The 20,670-nt window shown below is 45.6% G+C and overlaps 1 protein-coding gene across 2 annotated transcripts in view; it reads right to left on the bottom strand.

Moving 5' to 3' along the window:
- Positions 1-466: 466 nt before the first annotated feature.
- The window catches only part of KCND3 (potassium voltage-gated channel subfamily D member 3), an 86,547-nt gene continuing 66,343 nt past the window's right edge, over positions 467-20,670 (bottom strand). Inside the window, exons 3-7 of one of the 2 annotated variants that reach the window (XM_042833720.1) lie at positions 12,258-12,359; positions 6,650-6,742; positions 4,066-4,122; positions 2,879-3,126; positions 467-671 (exon numbers count right to left, since the gene is read on the bottom strand). In XM_042833720.1, coding sequence (XP_042689654.1) covers positions 467-671; positions 2,879-3,126; positions 4,066-4,122; positions 6,650-6,742; positions 12,258-12,359 — 705 coding nt within the window. The remainder of the gene's footprint in view (positions 672-2,878; positions 3,127-4,065; positions 4,123-6,649; positions 6,743-12,257; positions 12,360-20,670) is intronic. The other variant, XM_042833721.1, reaches the window with a different exon arrangement.

Genomic DNA, 20,670 nt, shown 5'->3' with positions numbered 1-20,670 from the left:
TTAAAGGTTCTGCTCCATGAAGAAAAAAAAAAAATCACAAAATCCATTGTTTTTTCACCTTTTTCAGTCATTTCCTCATGAATAAATATTATCCATTAAAAACCTTTAAAAAGGTGCTGCGATACACAGTGTTATATTTCTATTTTCTTTATTACTCTCTTGTTGCCACGACGGTTCTTTCCCTTCAGCCTCCCCAGGTGCTTTCTGCCCTGTCCCACAGCACAGCGCGCTCTCCACGTGGGTTTTACTGTTAACAAGGCTCTTCCTCCCTCTCCTTATCCTTCCTCAGTCCCACAGCACGTCCTTGAGTCTGAAGAAAGCTGCCTCGTTGGGTCTCTGTCGTTAACCCAATGACCAGCCAGCAGGTTCATCCATCCAGGCACAATTTGCAGCAAGAAAGGAACATGGAGGTGTGGAGGGAGAGAGGGGCACCGGTCTTTCAGCCGCCTTCCGTGCATGAGACATCTTACAAGGCAGAGACCTTGACTATGTTGCTTGTGGTGGTGGTAGAAATGTTCGTGGAGTGGCCAGGGCTGCTGGGTGGAGGTCTGCTCTCACCTTCTGGTGTGAGCGCCGGCGGCGTGGGGATGCTGATGATGGCTGTGGTTATCTGGGAGGCTTTGCAGTTCGGTCGCAGCCCATCATCTGATTTCATGTTGAGACTGGAACGACTGGAAAACAGATGTAGTGGTTTGGCCCTTTTAAAAAGCAGGCAGTAGAGAGGAGAGGAATGGTGTTTATTCTCAAGCAATGTCTTATTCCTCTGAAAGAAGGGCACCGGAATACTCACAAGAATCCACTTAAATGCTCCCCCAGGTCCCTGCCAGGTGCTGTTCATTTCTACCTACTTTACACTAAGCTTATTTAATACTCCTCATGGTTAGATACAGCTTTTCACAGGGCAGATTGTTTCACGTTTCCATTTCATTCCTTGTATAATTAAGAGGATATCTAAACACACCACACAGTGCACTCCATCTTTTTGGAGCACAGGTAGTACTTTCTGAGAGAGATGTTGCCTTCCTTGCATGCTGAATGCCTCTTGTAAAATTGCTGTCCCTTGATCTTTCCTGTTTTTTTTTCATATCTGTGGTAGTTTCAAGGATCTGGCAGCTGGGAGCATTCTTATTAAATCTGCATCAATTGCATCCTATAATTAATTACGGAGTGAAAATGATAGGTTGATTTCTGTGCATCTGCACAGCTACTGGAGTCTGCTATTACCAGCCCAACATGTTCATTTGAAACACAAGGCCTGTCCTTTCAAAATACAAAGCTCCCAGTTGGAAAGCTATTGCTGTTGTTATCTCACCCAGTGAGTCACCAAGAGGATGTTTTTTGATCTCTCAAGCATCCCAAGAACACCACAGAACCCATTCTGCTCCCTGGCTGCCTCCGTCATAAGCAGAGAGTGGCACAGCATTAAGGACTGGGAGGTTCTGTCAGTGGTAAGCACACACCCAGTGCATTGCATTCCACTAAAGCTCACCCAGTGAGTTGCATCCCACGTGAAAAACAACTCAGAGGCTTTTTTTATTATTTTTCCTGCCTATTCTTTCACAGTTTGGTAAGCAAGTGAAACAGCAGTGTTGACATTTAAAATATAATCACTGGCATCACATAGCACCCACATGGGATAAGTTCTCATTCCCCTGAATTACTGTTTCAGGTGCTGGTTTAAATTGCTGTCATTTTTAAACTGCAGCAGCCGAAGACTTGTTCTGTGCTTATTCATTCATAATTCATTCTCTGAAATACCTTTCTTACTTCTACCTGGTGTGAAGTATCTGCTTTTTGCCCTTAAGGCATTTTTGTTTCAACTTCCAGATCCCTGTGATATGAGTGGGGAGGAGAAAAATGGTAGGTTTGGAAACAGCCCAGTGCTCAAGAACCCTCATGGGCTGAGGGAATTTAGTAAGTGTAGTGGAGATGCTAATCATGGCCTGAAGCAGTGATGGAGCACCTGGTGGGAAGGCAGGGCCAACCCACGGGGGCTCAGGTGCACGCAATGCAATGCACCTGGGTGACCAGAAGGGATGGAGCTGGGATCCACCCCCTTCCCAGACCTCATGTAAGGGTTGGCAGTGGAGGCGAGGGGATCTTGTTGGAGATCTGTGTGTATCTGAGGCTTTCTGAAGGTAAGCAGTTTCTTTCCTTTGTTTCTGTACTAACGGCTGTTGTATTTGAGCAAGCCATTGAGCAAAGGACTTTGCTGGGCTTTCCATTGCGTTACAGCAAGTCATTTCATAATTGTGAGAAATATATAGTGAGGGAATGGTTTTTCAGCAGGTTCTGTGTAAAATGATGCTATTTCGAAGTTTTCTATCAATCATAAGTTTCTGCACCTAATGCCTCTTTAGGTGAAAGCCATGAAGACATTGCTGCAGAGTTTCTCCTTATTTGTTTCTCGGTTGTGATTCAGACCTGGGTAATGAAAATGAGTGAATTGAGTGTCCCTGGTGGGCTGAGTCAGTGTGTTCAGCTGGTTGTCCTTGCCTGCTCCAGCAGTGGGCTGGCTGGGAGCCGGGCTGCAGGGTGGTCCTCTACCACTGGTGTCTAGCTCAGAGCTGGCAACTGCTGGCTCCTGCCTGTGCAATTAGAGTATGGTAGACTGAAATTTATCCTTCTATGTTTAGTCTGGTCAGAGAAGAGCTCTATAGAGTCTAACTTTCACCTGGTTCCTCCTAGAGCAGTTACAGAGAAAAGTTGTGAGCCACTTTCCTCGGGCTATCATTAGGGGCAGGAAACCAAAGACGTTTCTAGCTTACACCCTTCTCCTTGGCTGGGAAATAGCTCTGTACAACTTGCTCAAACATACTTTTGGGTAACGTACCCGAGGAGGTTGCAGGCAGTAGCACTGAGAGCCTACAGGCCATACCTGGTTGTAAGCGAGGGCTGCTCACTGCATTGGATGTGGATGGTGCTGAGCTCCTGCATGCTGCGGAGGCGGGTGGCTGGCACACTGGAGTTGGGGAGGTGCGTGGTCTTCTTGTTACGGCGAGAACAGCAAGAGGTGGTCAGGCCATGGTGACTTGACAAGGAGGGGCTCCGAGAAGATGGGTAGTTCTGCATTGAGCTCTCCATGCAGTTCTGCTCGAACAGTTGCTCATCTATGAACTCGTGGTTCTGGCAGGGAAAAGAACAGTGCTGTTACTCTCTGGTAGCAGTTCACAGCTGTGACCCAGCAGCACCTTTTGCTAGGTCGGTGGGATGTGTCAGACCCTTGTCTTTGTGAGATGCTCTCGGCCTGTGCCTGAAACTATTTGCACTAGGCAGATCTGAAAGTGAATAACTCTGCTCACTGCAGCCGAGAGAAGATTTTGCTGTCCTGCATCAGTAGGGGATTAAGAGAAACTGCTCCAGCGACAGAAGCATGATAGTCTGTCAGTGCTGCCTCACTTACGCAGCCTGAGCTGGTTAACATGTTGTCTGATTTTCCTGTTATTTTTGTGTCTGGATTCTGGAAGCGGTGGTATGCAGTGTTGTGTGATTATTAAACCCCAGAGGAGAGGAGATTCAGGATCCTTTTTTTTTCTTTTCTTGTGCATGGGGACTGGATCACATTGGGTTGGGAGGGCCATCTTACCTACATATTATTTACAGGATGCGGCTTGTATTGATGCAAAGCATACCTGCAGTTCGTTAGGAGCTGCTATTAACTGAGTGGAAATGAGCACGGCAGCTGAGAGCAGGAAGCGTGTAGAGGAGGGAAGGGAATTCATAAAGCTGCATCTGTAAGGAGTTTTTGTGCTAGGGGACAATACAGCCTGCAAGAAAGAACTCTCACGCACATACATGAACACTCAGGTTGTTCTAGTGTACATACTTTATCCAGCCCCTGTCAGCATCAGGAAAGATGGGGAAACAACAGCAACCATGGTGAAAGCAGCCACCCGTTTTCACTGGAGCAACTAACAACTCTCAAAGGAAACGAGCACTGGGAAGCAGGAAGAGCCACGTGCACAAACTCCCCAAGACAAGACCAGGAACGAGAAAGGAAGCCAACGCTCTCGAGACACATCACACAGATCATAGAGAAAACAAATTGAATTAAAAAGGAAATACCTTGATGGTGGAAGTTCGTACAGATAACAGGGGATCATCCACAAGATAGGACAATCCCTACGGGACAACATGCCAACAAAAGATAAAAACACATTTGATTGTCCATTCCGGCATTCAGAAATTTAGTGTCAGCACTGCAAATGTTGTCTCAGCGTTCCAGCCGGCTTGTTCAAGTTTGAATGGGCAACTAGACCTTCTCTTTGCCAGACCTTGCTTGAATCAGACCCCTTTGTTCCTTCCTTCTCATGTTTCTGATAACAAATTTCTTATTTTGAGGTTTAAAGGAGAACAAAGTTTCAGCTTCTGATTCTCAGGTAACCAATTGGAATTGCATTGCCATTGGATCTCCAATGGATTTGGGTTTTGGTTGTGCTCTTTGGAAACACAGATGAAAGGTTTGAGTTGAAAGACTGCATTCAGTGCATTCAGCATTTGGAGAAAATATGGCCTGGGAATATCCATATTCCATCCAGGGATCAGAAGGAAAGGAAAAATTCCTTGAGCAAACTCCATCTGTTGCACTAATATGACAAAGTAGCCTTTATGAAGGCAGCTGCAAGTAATTTAGAGTCACTTTGTCATCATATACACCGGATTTGAGCCATGCAGTTCTAAGACTGTATGCTCACGAGACTGGAGATGCCACGACAGTAAATAATGAACCTGTGGGCTCTTTCTGCCCACTCTGGGGAGAGGTGAATTGCCCATTGAAACAAGTTTGCAACCATTCCTCATTCCATTCCTGCGACTTCGTCACAAAATGACTCTTCAGTGTTTAAAAATTCTTTTCCTACAGTTTCAGGGGGAGAAGCGTGGCGTGGTTTCTCATCAGGCTGTGTGAATTCTAGAATTTCAGAAGCTGATTTGCAGCGTTTGGATTGGGAACTTTAGAATCCAAACCTGCCGTGGGATTTCTTATCGCCACTCTTTGCAGAAAATGATAATTAAAAAAAAAAAAAAGAGCAATGTCTGAAACATTTTGGACCACTGAGACTCACTGTCTGAGCAGGGCTGTGTGCTGGAGGCTTTGTTACTATGGCAGACTGACACATCCACAAATGAGGATATGCTTTGGCTGCGTTACTTCCAGCAGCCTAGCTGGCTTGTTAGCAGCAGAGTGACTCATGCAGCTCTGTGAGATGCTCTCCACACCACGCAGAGGTCAGAATGTCTGCAAGGCTTTGCAAGGTCAGTGCCTCACAAGGGCAGACCCTGGGGCAGGGATGGCTGCCAGCTCCTGTTTGCCTCAGGCTGTTTGTTAAAGCTCTCAAATGGAGGTGTTCATGTGAAATATGGGTCACAGCAGCAGAGCCTTTAAGCACGAAGCTCTAAACTGAAGAGTCAGATTGTGAAATATCTGCTTGTTCTATAGAACATCCAGAATTGCTAGAAACAGAGGCAAGATGAGTCTTATCAAATGAATCCAACAGTCACTGATACAGGAAGAATCAGTTCTCAGTCCTTAGAATGGTGACCTTCAGAGCTCGGTGTGATAACCCAGCAGGTCACTGCAATTAACCAGACATCTTCCAGTGTATCGCTGAAGCCTAAGTGATATTCCAGCATAAGCCAAACTATGGAAGTGGAGGTGATTTCTCTAAAAGAAAGCTCTTGCAAGTCAGAAATCAAAAGTACGTTTGATGATGGATGCAGATAGAAAAAGTCATGAATATTTCAAATGTTGACCTCTTTTCATTCTTTCTAGAATGAATCACGGTGTATATTATGTGTGCCTTTACTGCATAACCTTTTATATAAACCTGGAAGTAAAACACATGTACCAGATAAACATCTGAAATGTTCCAAGAGACTTCTGCATACAGAATAACCTCGTGAGAAACGAAGTTCTCTCTCTGGCAGCACATTGCATGGCACAAACAGAAAATCATTGTCAGAGAAGCTGCTCGACTGGCTTTGAGATAAATTAGCTTCTCTTGTAACCAGAACTTGTAGTGAGAAAAAACACTTGCAACCTTTAAACCCTTCTGCTCTGCTCCATATAAAGGGCTAAAGGTTATTTTTTCCAACTCAGTCTTCTGTTGGCACTGAAGACCACATGTAGCTTGCTTTCAGCGACAGCAGCTTCCTCCAATTAAGACAGCAGAACTGTCCAGAGTTACTAATTAGCACAAGCAACAAATATATATGATGTGTGACCGACAGCACGAGACAAACACAGTATTTTTCTTTTTAGAAAGCACTGAAAAAATGAAACTTAGTGTGCACCTCGTTTGCAGGATCTTCCTAACTAATTGCTGCAAGGTGATTTGCATTCAGGTGAACTGAGCGACCTGCTATTAACTTTGTACTGGTGTGGGTGCCTGGGGAGCAGCAGACATCATGTCCTTCTCCCTGTGTACAGTGATTTATTAACTTAAAGATAATGAAATCTAAATGCGTTTAATCCATGGCAGAGTGTTCTTGGGAACCTGAGCATCAATCTGCTCTGGCACGGTTTGTAGGTCCATATTTTATGTCTTATGGAGGGCCAGTTCAGAACATATTGCGTGCACATCTTTTCTGCATGGAGCCTGGGCCGGGCACAGGGGCTGTACGATGTACAAAGGGTTGTGTTGCTACTTACAGTTGTTTTTTCCAGGCAGTGCAGCAGGTGGTGATGTTGGCTTTCAATTAAGGAGGTGCCTTTAGTCGTATGCTGTTCATCTTCAGTGGATCCCTAAAAAGCCAGAAAAAGAGGGGGGAACAAAAAACCCAAACCAGGTGTAAAATCACAAAAAGAACCACCAGCATCAGCTTTCACGGGGATAAAGATAACAATTTCCATGTTGGCTTCTCTCGGGTTTTTTTCATGAATCCCATGAGATTACCTCTTTTTTCCTTCTTTTTCCCCCCTTAGTGATCTGGCTTGTAAGCTCAGGTGAGCAAACGAGCTCTGATTCCAAACCAGTGTGTTTCTAGTCATTCTGTAGCTGCAGAGGAAGCCTAGGAAGTGCTGCAGGTAGGTGATGTGGAGGCTCTGGAAACAAAAGCTAAAGAGAAAAAGAAGCAATGCCTTGGTGTGTTGGGGGAAGCTGGTAGCAGGTCCTGATGGCTCAGCTTTGGCATCAGGGCTGTGTGCTTGCAGGAATTTGGGGTAGGGACAGCTCAGCTGTGGTGTTAGCAGTGCTTAGGATAAGCTGTGGATCTTGGACCCGTCTCTGTTAATCTCCTTGATCTGCTAGGAAGATCTGAAATAGGTGTGGATGAGAGGTTGAGAGCTGGAGTCCAGTATGCAGGTAATGCTGAGGATCACTCATCAGAGCAGCAGTAGATGGGCAAACTGAGCTGGGTGTGGGGGGAGAAGCAGCGCTCTGTGCTTCTGATCCACAGTCAGATGCTTGTGTTCAAAGTGCAGCATCTGTCACTTCCACTGTGATCAGATACACCTCAGAAATGGAAGCAAGAGATGGGTTGTTTAGAGAGTGTCTGTGATGCCGAAGAGCCAGGATAATTTTTCTCACTGCCTCTGTTCTGCAGTGGCAGATTTAAGATCTGGGTTCTTAAAGATATTCTCTTACCGCCACCATTTAAACTCCCCAGTGTTAAAATTCATTGTGGCTTCGTGACACATCAATCTGAGCAAGTCTTTGATGAGTAGCATTTTCAAAGACAATTAAATGCATGAAAATGGCAATTAGATGCTGTGAAATGTTTCCCTGTGCTCCCTAAATAAGAGTTGCCTGGTGTCTCCTGCAGCGCCTGAATCTGAAAGTCAAAAACGGGTGTAAGTCTCTGCTTAGACAAAAACAGCAGCATTCTACTGCTGGGAGAGAAAGCAGGTGGGATGGGAGATGCAGCAGAGCATCTTAGCAGGAGTGCCAAGCCTCGTCTGTTGCTCTCAGGGGGGTCAAATTCAGCTGTGCTGAAGGCATTGCTTTTAACTACACCCATGTGTCCCACTGATTCACCACAAACACATGTTCTGGATGCCGTTTCCTGGATGGTTCTGTGATCCTTAAGTGAAGGAAAAATCCTGTCTCTGACAGATGCCAAAACAGAGCTGGGTTGGTACATTTATAAAGTGACTTGCTGTGCATGGAATTAATAGGTTCCTATAGGAATGCTTCTTTAGCAGGTTATGGATTTTTTTGTTGCTGTTGTTTTGGAAGGTTGAGCGTTCCCATAAGCATTTTTAGGAGTAGCCTAAGAAAAAACAAATCGGTTGAATTTTTTCTTATTAACAATTCTCTGGTGAACTAACAAATCAAGCAGCTCCTGTTCCTACCCTGCTGAGATTACTGACTCTGCTAAGTCTGTGTTGGAATATCTCCCAAAGAGGTCCTTGTAAGCCCTAAAGCAAATATGAGGCTGCACTAAAACACGGGAAAATGAGAGTGGAAAAGCACACATTGCAAAAGCATCTTTGTCTCAAGCAGATCCTCATATAAAGCTTTCCAATCCCTGACAGAAGGAAGCCAAATGTCAGATTTTTGGTGGCAACGTTCAGCCTCTTCCTTTGTCTTCCATTGCAAGAACACAGACAGAAATGGATCAAGGGATGGCAGCGACTAAGGATAAAGTGTAGTATCACTGAGTATGATTCTTCCTTATCTTTTTTTCTCCTTTCTTCAGCCAAAGCAGTGCTTTCAGAAACAGAAACCATTAAGGGCAACCTTTTGTCTGCAAGAATTGTCGCCCCTTGAACAGCGATGCCAAGTGCTGCAGAAACAGTTGACATTTTGATACTACTGTGAGGTAGTATAGGTGGAACCTATAGAGATTGCATTTACTTGTACCCACACTTCAGCAGGTAGACAAAATCTGTGTCTTCACTAGAAAAGTCTTCTGTAATGAGAAGGGGGGTGGCTTGCTGTTTGAGCTGGGGTGGTAAAGTTACAAGAGTTTGATGCCAGCTGCTATTCAGTTTGTTCTTGGGAGGCATTCATGAGCTGTTGGTTGCCTCGAGGGAGACTGAAACACACTGTAGCATTGGTTCTGATATGGAAGATACTTCTATTTTACTGTCTGCTTAGTGCTTCAGCACACAGAATTGGACTCTGGTGTACTGAGATGGGCAGGTTTGGTGCTTAGGCTGCCCGTGCTGTGGGAGTGACCATAATGCTTATCTATGGCTTAGGAGATTCTGCTTGTGGAAAGGAACAAGACCCCACAACTTACTGTTCCTAGGATATACACAGCCTAGCTCTTTAGCTAAAAGGGAATTTCAGCTAGCTGTACAAGGAGATTAACGCTAAGAGGATATGTAGGCTGCTGCCATGGGAAGCTCACCGTCCTTCGAGTGCTTCTGACATAAAGCCCACTAAAAAGCTCTCTAAATGAGAAGAAAAAGCTCTGAGTACTCTGTGTCTAGATGGCAAATGCAAAATGCTACAAATCCACGTTTCTGAAGCAAGAGTCTGTGTTCTTGTTAGCAGCAGAACTTCCTCCTGCTGCTGTCCTTGGATCAATCCCTGCCTTCGTGTGTTCGTTGCTCTGATGGAAGGCCACAGGATGAAGACATGCTGTTCCCTCGAAAGATGGTGTCAGTGTGTTCATTCTGTGCTAATGAAAGGAAACTGTGGTATGTGTTCTGGAGTCCTGAACAGCCTTTCTTTCCCCAGTTTATTACTTAGACTGCAGAGTCACAGCCAGGATACGTTTCAGGGCAAGGCAGGTGTTTGTTTTTTTCTGTAGGTCAAACCCTCGAGGTGTCAGACTGCAGGGTGATTGTGTAAAGAAATTATACCTAGATTGTGGTATTCTGTGATTGCTAATGAAGGAAGGGCTACCATCCAGTCGTGACCATAGAATAACTGCAGTTGGAATCACTGCTGGGTAACAAAGCAGCCTTATGGCAGTCTGGCCACGAAAGGCCATCACAGCTAGCACAAGTCCTGGGCAAGGGATCAAAATGGGATGTGTACCTGATCAGCAAAGCAGTTGGATGCTAATTTGGCTGAGGGTTATGCACAGAATATAGGTAACGTTTTGGCTTCTCATGCAGCAACTACAGAAGTCACGTTCCTTCATGTTTTTACAGCTTAAAAATGTGGCTGGCTGGGTTACGCTGTCATTCACTTTTTGTTCTCTCTTAAGAATAGTTTGTTCTCTTGCCGTAAAATGGAAGGACATAAAACTTGCCTTGTGGAGCTGAAGTGAGAATCAAGATCCTTTACAGCTAAGAATCTTCTGTAGTGGAAATGATGCTGCTGTCTCTGGGTGGAGAACATGACTTTGGTTGTGCTCTGGGTGTGAGCATGGCCCTCACGCTTGTTTCCTGGTGGTAATGCAGATGCCAGGCATGGCTTTGGCAGGTTTCTTGTTCTAGTAAATTATTTCTTGTAAGTCACAGGCAGATGGCAGTTCTTCCTTCCTCTTAGCCCTTGCTTTTGGCTATTTCAACAGGAAGTTCCTTAGGGTGGCAATATTGTCTTATATTATTATTATTAATAATACTAATAATAGCAATTTGCACCATCAGTGCTTTTCAAAGTGGAAATCATGGATCTCAGTGGACTGTGGGGGAGTTGTGGTGGCATTTAGAGCTGTGTGCCCATCAGAAAGCAAGCTGCACCCAGGAAAGCTTGCAAAGTGCTCTAGGTGCTACTAGATATCTGAAATTTTTAATGGGCAAAATAAATCCTCCAGAGCCCCTTCAGAAATGTTTTTGTCATCCTCCCTGTGTGTATGATAGTTTTGTAGGGGGGAAAAAAAAATAAAATAAAAATTGACCCCTTTTTCCAGTTATTTTTGGACAAGTGCCAGGAAATGAAGCCATCCAGCCAAATATTTCTTGTAACCTTGTGCGCTTTGGATTTAAGCACTGGTGTGTCAGCTGCTCTTCTGCAAGTGGTCTTGGCAGGGATTTTTGGTTAGTGAGAGATGGGAGGAGATTCATGTTGGGATAACAGTCTGGAAGATCAAGTGAAAACCGAGTGTCCACGCTCATCTCTTCTGGCACTTTTAAAAAGCAGGAATGTAAAGCACTAAAACAAGTTTTAAACTTGCTTTGGCAGTAAATTTGCTTCAGTAGTCAATTTATTTTGGTGTGTTCCTGGGGAATGAAATAGGTGTCTGAGCTGTCCTGCTCCTGAGCCTTTCTTGTATGGGGAATAAAGCTGTGGCCTACGGCTGACCTGTCTTTCTGGTCTCAAAATATTCTTAATGTAGTAACTTTCCTTGAGAGCAGCATATGGTTGCAGCTCTGCCGATCTGTCAGTGTTGAGCAGGAGATGGTGGATGTGCAGTCAGGACGTGTTTTGGAGGAGAGAACAAAGTGATCCAGGCATCCTGCCTTTCAAATGTGTGCTTGGAGTAAAGTGCTTTTGTAGGGTCTGCTTAAAAGCACTTCTGGTTGCAAAGGACCCAACTCCATTACCCACGTGTGCACAGAGTAGCATCCCATGTGATGCACGGTTTGCTTCTGCGTGCCACTGAGACTGCATAGGAGTGGGCTCGGGTCCTAACGAGCTGTTTGTAACACCAGGAGCTGAAAGGGGTTTTCAGCTTTGGTTTTACAGATGCCAACACCCTGGCAAGGATGCATGCCAGGGAAAGCAGGAGGTGTTTGAAGGATTAAGCCCCGAGTAAGGATGCATGAAGGAGTTCAGGGGGCCTCAATTAGACATTCTTCATCTTGCTCTTTGCTCCCTGCATGGAAGAAAGGCTGATTTATTTGAAATGGAATCCATGAAATGTACTAAAACTGGCTCTGGTGTTGATCAGGCTTAATGTAATAACCTCCCCTCCTTTTCACTGATTCTGCTGAGCAATCTGACGCACTTAGATTTTTCCTCCTGAATAGCTAATATTAGCCTCCAGATGCCTTTCTATTAAAAATAAACCTACCACCAATCTGCCTGAAACAGGAGCTAGGGAATGCTTTCCTGTCCTGTACAATCAACTCTTGGAAAGGGGAGATAACAGCAGGACAAGGGGAAACGGTTTTAAATTGAAGGAGGGAAGATTGAGGTTGGATGTCAGGGGAAGTTCTTTGCTATGAGAGCGGTGAGGTGCTGGAACAGCTGCCCAGAGAGGCTGTGATGCCCCGTGCATCCCTGGAGGTGTTCAAGGCCAGGTTGGATGGGAGCCTGGGCTGCTATGAAATGTGGAGGTTTGTGGCCCTGCATGTGGCAGGGGGTTGGAGCTTTGTGATCTTTGAGCTCCCTTCCAACCCTGGCCGTTCTGTGATTTGGGTGGTAATGGGGAGAGAAGGGAGCCTGGAGGAGCAGGGATGGGGTTCTTGCACTCACCGTCAGCTCGAGGGCTTCGTTCAGCAGGCCGTTGCGTTTGCTGTGCAGGTAGGCATTGGAGCTGCCTGTCTTGGCCACGCGGATCCTCGCGAGCCGAGCTTTCTGCAGGAGGCACAAACAAGCTTCAGTTACACATTGGCACAGCTGTGCTGGCTGTATCTGGGCAAAGGACATCTCAGGATCTCTCTCTGTACTTGAAAAGTCCTGGGAGTGAGAAGCGGGGGCTCAAAGGATGAGGCTGTGGCTGAGAACAGCTGGTGCAGATCTGCCTGCCTGAGTACAAATAGCTGAAGTGCACGATCTGCCAGTGCAAACGGCCTTTCCAGAGATAAGAGGAAGGTTAGGAGAGAGGTTCCTGCAGATATGTTTGTTCTTTCAAAAGTTATTAGTCGTTTCTGTGGGGGGTAACATGCACAGCAACTTATTAAGACGCTTGTCTTGAGCTGAGTGATATTTGCTAACTTGCTCCACCTGAATAGCATGGATTGTTGGCTTAATGCTGGGAAATACTATCAAAACGTCTGCATTCCTCGTCCTGCAGCACAGAAAGGCACTTTATTTGTTCCTTTTGTCCTCTACACCAGCACTGTTAGTTCATTAACTTTGCTAGCTGTTAATACAGGACTTGGGACAAAAACATGCATCTCTTTGCAAACTGACAGAAGTCATTCTGCATCAACGCTCTTCTCACTTTCATTTATCCCTGACCTCCAGAGGGACAAGTTAAATGATAAAACAGTCCAGAACAAAGCAAGAAAGAAAAGCTGATAAGGCCCTCTTCCCTTTTGATCCCTCAGGTTTTCAGCTTCCCAGTTAATCTTTTCAAATGCTGTCTCCTTCCCTGTCAAGTGCTGATTTGCCTTTTTCTTTTCTACTGTTAATTTATGACTCAAACACCATTAAAAGTAAATACATGAAATAGCTGTGGCTATTAAAAATAATTACATTGTGCTGTATTTTAAAATGCTGCATAATCTTTTAAATAACATGGAACTCGTGATTTTTTTCCCTTCTAATTAGAGGTGCTAATGGGTATGTGCTTTACAAAGAGTAAAGCCAAGAGGAAAATATCTGCCGTGGGTCCAGAGAGTGTAATAATTCCATGAGCTCTATTACTGTACGTGCATGAGTGACTCTGGCTGAGTATTTGGAAGATCTGTTGAACCTGAAGAGCACCTGCTTCAGCAGGCAGCTTCTCAGGAGACAACGTGTGCAGGATATGGGTTGGCAGCCTTAATTTGGAGGCACAGGTTACGACCAGCCTGAAAAACAGGCATGGTTTTTGACACCCCAAAATGGGGACGGCCAAAATTGAATTTCTTTTCTGTATTACGCCTAGATTTCATTGGTCCCATCTTAATGTTAACTCTCCGAGTATGCGAGAGTGCAATGTCTGAAAGTTGCTCTGTACTGAAGATGCAACAAGAGCGGGAGATTGGTTCTCCTGTTTTTCTGAGGTCTTTGCTCTTTCTCTGGGACCTGGACAGAGGCTGACCTCTGCGTGAAAATGTGCAGGGACTGCAGGCAGGCATTGCCTGAGCCTCGAGCTGAGGAGTTTGCCTTCCTTAAGTTGGCTCATTCCAAACTTAAACCTCTGTCTCCAGAAGAGCCTTCTGATTCAGCTGCCCAAGTACCAGATGGAGAGATGTGAGAAGTCTGTCTGTTTCCAGAAGGCTTCCTTTCCTTTTCCTTTCTGGGCTTGACAGAACATCAGCTCCTTGTGCTGCAGGAAGTACGAGTTCACAGCTTAGGCACCTCACACACAGTGGGAATGGTTTCATCGTCGCCTTCGGTTGCTATCATCATCAGTTCAGTCAATTGTTAAAGTGGATTCAGTCTTAGGCTCTTGTAATGAACATTATTCCCTTTGCCTCCAGGCTAGCAGGAGATCAAATATTAATAGCTGTGCTCCACATGGACTGGAGACGGTTCGTTTCTGAGGTCTGTTCTCTTTTCTTCTTTGAAATAGGGCCACTAGCTATCTTAATAATTAAACCCCATAGCTTTTGTAGTTTAGAACAGACGCTGTTATTTTAAAAAATGTCAGTGGGGCAGGGCAGGAATTAATCCTATTTTCCTCACGCAGAAGGCTGTCTAGGAGAGTGGCATCACCTAACCGTGCCTGCATCGTGATTAAATTTGGTAGATATCTTGATTAAGTCAGCTAGAGAAGTTAATTAAAATTGGTGCCTAAAATTGGTTTGGCCCTCCAGACAGTTTCCCCAGTTGGACTAGAATCAGTACGAAAGCCATACTTCAAACCTGTTTGTGTAAGTGTGTTACCTGGAAAGCATGCCGACCCAGCAGTGCAAGCTCAGTGATGTTCAGGTTCACCTTCACCTTGGTGCAAGGCGCAGGATTCTGACTGCAGCTGAGAGTAAAGGTGTGCCCTGACAAATAGGTGAGGAGCAAATGACAGAAGCTGAAGCCTTGCACTTAGGGCACCCCACGCAAGCTTTGCTGAGCAGTGTTTTATAGGGAACTCTTCACTTTGCTCTGTCCCACATTTAACCTAGAGCATTAGGCTGGTGGACTTCTCTAAACGGTGCCGGTTTGTAAAACCTGAGGGTGCAGTTTGGTTACCTCAGCTCTTTGCTCAGCACTTCTGCTCTGCAGGGCGTAAGTGCTGGACTTTGGGTTTTCTGACAGTCTGCTGCAAGTGTCTTTGGTGGGGATGGCTGCTTTCTGCATCTCACCCACAGATGTGGCAGACTAAAGGTCGTCAGGGCCAGGCCTGAGCTCACTGTTACTGAATATAACCCTTGCACCAAGAGTCTAAAAATGGAAAAGAAAGCGGCTCACTGTGTCTGCATGTGAAGTGGGAAGAGGAGTTGCTAGGAAACAGCAGGATCTCAAAATGTATATGACCTAATCTGGGAGATAATTTCTAGGATGAAAATAATAATACTAATGACAGCCACTTGCAGGTTCGAGTGATTAATTTGGTTGTCCTGGTGCACGTGTGTTCTTCAGAGCCGGATGGAAGGCAGGTCTCTGTAACTTCTGTCTCTTTGCTGCTTTGTAAGGAAGGAGATTTGGGATAAGCAGCTGTGAAGCCCTGTGCATGTGAGGGAGGGGGCTGGCAGCATCCTGGGTACTGCACTTCCCAAAGGGACTAATGAAGGAGAGAAAGAATAGCGTGCCTTCATCTTCTGATACGTTGGAGCAGGAAAGAAGCAGGAGTTGCAGGCTAGGAGAAATGCTTACCAGATGGCAGGCCCAGGAAACAGCTAATTATTATTTATTAATGATTTTCATCTAGTACTTATGGAGACGATGTTCACTCTTGATTTATGTGGTATTATAAGCTATTAAGTTACAACCTATGACATAATTTCACGTTTGCCAGACATCTTCAGCATTCCAGATCTTCAGTGCCTCTGAGCAAGGCAATGGAGCGCATGTATCAGGCCCTGCTCCCTCCCTGGGCTGCCCCTGCTGTTAGCATCATCCTTATCTCACTTTATCTGCTAAAGCCACGCTCGGCATTCCTGGCAGAAAGTGCCACTGTGCTGGGCAGCTGACAGTGCTTTGTGGTTTTCCTCCTAAGCTATTAGTAGTCTGAGTCTGAGTAGTAGTGCTATTGGTGACAGCTGCAGTCCAGTGGTGCAATGTGTGCCTGCTGCTGGGCTCAGAGGGCTGAAATGAAGCTATTCTCCAAAGTAATCAACAGAATCCTTTTGTTTTTATTTTATTTCTCAGGTCTAATATCACAGCCACGCAGCAAATGCTTCATTTTCTGGCATTTGTCTGTGTGTGTGGCTACCTTGGGTTTGCACTTCTCGATGGAAAGCACATAGTGAGTTTTGGGATATGGAATGGTTGAAATGGAGTTCCTGCAGACCTAACAGTGGGGCTCAGCGTATGGGATAGCAGGAGGTATTTTCTTGTAGTGATGTTCTCACCTTCCTGAAACGAGCCAAAGGTACCCCAGAAAAGATCTAGTTTTAGCTCAAAATTTGAAAGGAATCCAGCAATGACATCAGTTTGTATCTCTGAACAGGAACTCAGTACTTAGGAAGGGAATGGATTACACCTTCATCTGATGGAGAATAGTTTAGCCCCTCAGGCTGCTGTAGTAGTTTTCCTTTGCCACGTGGAAAATGAAGTTATTCTATTAAAAAATAATTATATATATTTAAATATTGTTATTAAAGCTGTCAGGAAGTTAAATGAATCTACTGCCTGTAGAGTGCTTTCTTCAGTACAGCCAAGTGATGCTCATCCGTCCTACTTAGGGCTCTGGGAAGCTGCTATGCCAACTTCAGCAGAGCTTGGAAGCAGGCTGGGCTGCCAGATTAGGACTCAGGTCATTACATGCATTTGAAGTGTGTGTGAATAACAGCTGCTTAAGAAGCAAATGGCCCATATAATAAGTACCAGTGGTTACTCTGCTAACCTTCGTTCCGTCTGGCTGTTGCAATAGGCAGGCACTGGAGTTACTGCAGAGTTAAAATGTTGATTTCTGCAGGTAATCCTTCTGTCACTTCAACTTTTTTTTAATAAAGGAATTCTATGCATTTGGACTTTGCTCCTCCAAATCTTTGCATTAAAACATTCTGCCACGTGCTCTGGGGGGTTTGTTGAAGAGCTACGTCTGAAAACTAGACTGTGTAGAACTCCTTATATTCCTGTACAATTAGGTAGAACCTCTTACAATCAGACCTTGATCTTATTTTGGACCTCTTCATTACTAACCAGAGATGAAATGTTCCCCTCCCCAACTCTTTGGCTCTCCTTTTAATCATAACTTACCCTGGGTACCATTAAAGCAACAGAACATCATGTCAGGAGTTGTTGCTTAATCTTCTCCAGTGCTGAAGGTGATGTTCAACCTATTTACAGAACGATGCACAGAATATGGAGCTTAATGATCCCAACTTCTGGTTGAGATCTCAACGACTGTCTTAGGTACTCTGGCTGATGAAATGGAACTTTGGAAAGAGCCAAATAATGCAAAACTTGACTTGGGACACACACCTTGGTTGGGAAGTCCCTGCAGCACTGAGGCTGGTCCCTTCCTGCTGCCAACTTCCTTTTGTACGTTTTCATGACGAACTTAAGCTCTGGTTGAGTGTGAGTGAAGCTTTCACTCCTACAGGGCGTCTATTTTAGAACCTCATTCATCTATTTCGAAAATGTCTTCTGATTTCCAGCCTGCACGTATTTACCACCAGGTTTAATTAGTTGCCATTATATTGACGTTTTCTTTCAGCGTAGCCCCATTCCTTTTCCTGTCTCTGCTCTTTATTCACAAACCCATCCCGTGGTCACATCTGGTAAATGAAGGCTTACAGAAGAATGTGTGTCACAGCTCACGTCTTTACACTGACAGCCACAAAACATTGGCTACATGCCTTGATTTGGCAAACATCAAGGGAAAAACCTGCTTCTCGTGCTATATCGGGTGCTGGAGCGCTCTCTGGTTTGTCAGCAGAAAGCTCTGCAGTTGTCATGGTTACTCACTGCTCTGGCCCTTGTTTGTGCATTCCAGCATTGTTGCACGTTCCTATCAGAATGGCTCCTAATTGTCCTGACTCAGTTACCGACCAAAGGATGTTGGATGTTTCCTATGTGGACAGAAATGCGCTGGCTGTGGATGCTGGAGCTCCCGGACAATGCGTAGAATTACTCTTTATTATTGTATTTGTTCAGAGTTAATGCTGAGTTCGGTCTAAATGGCTGCGCTTACATGAGGAACAGGTGGCTCAAATTACTGGCAGGCAGTGGGCTGCATAGTAAATAGAAGAGTTCTGCTCTACTGCGACAAAGAGAGACGAGAGAAACTATTTCCAAAGGAGCAATTTGTGTGGTGACTCGAGCTCCTCTTTCTTCCTGCACAATGCTTGCAGGCAGGCCCTGACTTCCCCATAAAGTGTTCTGAAAACTGCCGGCAGCTCCTGGTGCTCTGCTTGCTGCTGGGGATGGCTGGGAGAACTGCTGTGCAGCAGCTCCAAGCTATGAATGTAAAATTGTGGTTGTGGATAGCATTGCCATGAGATGGTTTTGTTTTATAACCCTGTATGTGCACGTGAACAAATGGCGAGAAGCCACTGAGCCAGGAAGAAAAGTGGATTAATCCCAGTTTTATGCTTAAGGAAACCTGAGTCACAATGAGGGAGGTATGGGAAGGTGATGCTGCAGCATCTGTGTTTGTCAAAACAGTGAGATGGGCTGTGATGGGGAGACACAGAGAGTGGCAGGCTCTTGTTGGTGCCCAGAAAGGGTCTGCCTTGTGCTGGTTGAGAGCTTGATGTGATGCTGAAGATACCCTCTGCTACTGGTTGATTGGATTTTCATGACCTCCAAGCAACAAAGATGTGTTCTGAGTCAGACTTTGCAGACCGCAGCTGCTGGGTGGAGTGGGAGGAGTGGAATACTGAGATTTGGGACTTTTCAAGTTGGCCTGTGAAAGACATCTGGGAGAGTTTGCAGAGGAGTGCTGCAGAGGACCTGAGCGACGTGCTGGCAGGCTGCAGGGCTTTCCTGTCCATCTGACAGACCAGGGCGCATAGAGACCTCTGCTGCCATCTCAGCACCTTGTGGTCTTGAGGAAAAATGTTGCTCTTCATTTGCTAATTGCTGGCATGGCACAAATGAGCAATGGTAATGAGCTTTACTTCCATTGCTACCCACTTTATTGCCTGTGGATACATCCATGTCCCTTAATCTAGGCATAACCACGCGTTGCAGTTGGCACAGGGGTGTTGTTATGTGCGTAGATGGGACTGCATGGATGCTAAACAGCCCTCAGTACACTTGATTCTGCATTACTTAAGTGCAACAGGAAAATAAGTAATTCACAGAGGTAACGGCGAAGATTCTGATCTCCAGAACCCACATCCAAAGCTTGATGACAGTTTTGGCTGAACGCTTTTGCATGCTGGTCTCCTTGACAAGGCAATTTCAGATTGCATTTATTCAGACATCTGGGATGAAGCAGGCAACCTCAGCCATTACAAATCCTACCGACTGTGCTACATAATGAACCATCTGGCCAGAGCTGCTGCACAGCCCAGCTCCAACAGGTGGGAGTGGGTACCTCCTGCGAGGAGCAGCCCCTGGATGGATGCATCAGGTTCCTGAGCATCGTGGCTGTTACCTGTTTATGGCTGAGATGTGACGTGAAAGGGCCTCAAGGCTTGAAAGCTTCTGGATATCCATGGGTATGATTTAAGCTGGGCGTTGGGCCACTATTGACAACAGGCTTGGTATTTAGGTAAATGGGCTTGCTTTGCAGGCTAAACCTATAAGCTCTAGCTTGCTGATTTCAATCGCTGCTTTCAGAGGATGGGGTACTGACTGCTTGTCGTCTTATGTAATTTGGCACCCAGGGATTTCAAACTGGCTGAACTGGTGGAAAATTCCTCTTTCATAACACCAGGGAAAGCAAGTGGTGAGGAAGGGCTCCTGGTTGCTTTGTTCCTCCCCCTGAGCTGTAATGGGGGATGCAGCAAACGCTGACCCATCCCAGGAAAACTGAAATCTCTCTTTAAAAATCAAAACAAAAACAAAACAGGAAGTCTTTTCTCCCTGTCAGTAACTGTTAAATATCAACAACAACGAAAGCATATTCCGTGAAGGTTCATTGTGGTTGGGGAGGAAAAAAAAAAAATAACAACAACAACCCAAAACCATGTTTTTTAAATGTCAGCCAGCTCCAGATTTAACCTTATTGTTTCTCTCCCTCCTGAAGTTCCCAACCCCATCCCCTGCTGGGACTGAGTCATGCTCTGTCGCTGAGCTCCCAGCTCTGCTCTGCTCAGTGTTTCTGGCCGTTCTGTTCCACGCTCTGAATGAAGCTCGCTAACCCACCTCCAAAATTTAGGGTGTCAGCTGAGAAACAGAACGTTTCAAAGCTGACTCCCATGCTCTGTAGAAAATCAATTATTATAATGGCCCTATTACTGACGGCTGCGTGGGCTGTCTTTCTCATGGGTGAGATGATGACACAAATCTGGGACTGAGCATTCTCTTCGTCACCGCTTTCCCTCTTGGCAGTGCTGTGGCTGCTTCCTGTGCCTCTGGGAGCGACGGCAGCTCTGGAACAGGCTGTTTCCAACATGCCTCACTCAGCTATCTGCGTCCTTACTCTCCCTTCCTCGTGGCTGAAGCCCCTCTCAGCATCTCCATAGTTACCTCTGCATCCGCCTGCAGTCGCGGCTGCGTGTGCGCAACCATCTCACGAGGAGCTCTGTGCTCTGGAGTAACCTTCCTCCATCTATTTCCTCTTGTCAACTCCCATCTGAGAAGATATGGCTTTTCTCTTGCCCCACGTCCCTTTCTTTGCTGCTATTGGCTGTGTGATGGAACGCTTTAATTCACCCACCAGGCAATGTGTCCTCTCCTCTGCCTCGCCTCATTTGTACGTCCGCTTTTTGACAGCCGAAGTTGCAGCTTTCAGTCCCGTGCT

Source organism: Centrocercus urophasianus, unplaced genomic scaffold (genome assembly GCF_019232065.1).
Source record: "Centrocercus urophasianus isolate 14NV4802_14NV808 unplaced genomic scaffold, USGS_Curo_1.0 seq_42, whole genome shotgun sequence".
NCBI lineage: Eukaryota > Metazoa > Chordata > Aves > Galliformes > Phasianidae > Centrocercus > Centrocercus urophasianus.
The sequence above is the reverse complement of the archived record's forward strand: the minus strand, read 5'-3'. Positions and strand labels throughout refer to the sequence as shown.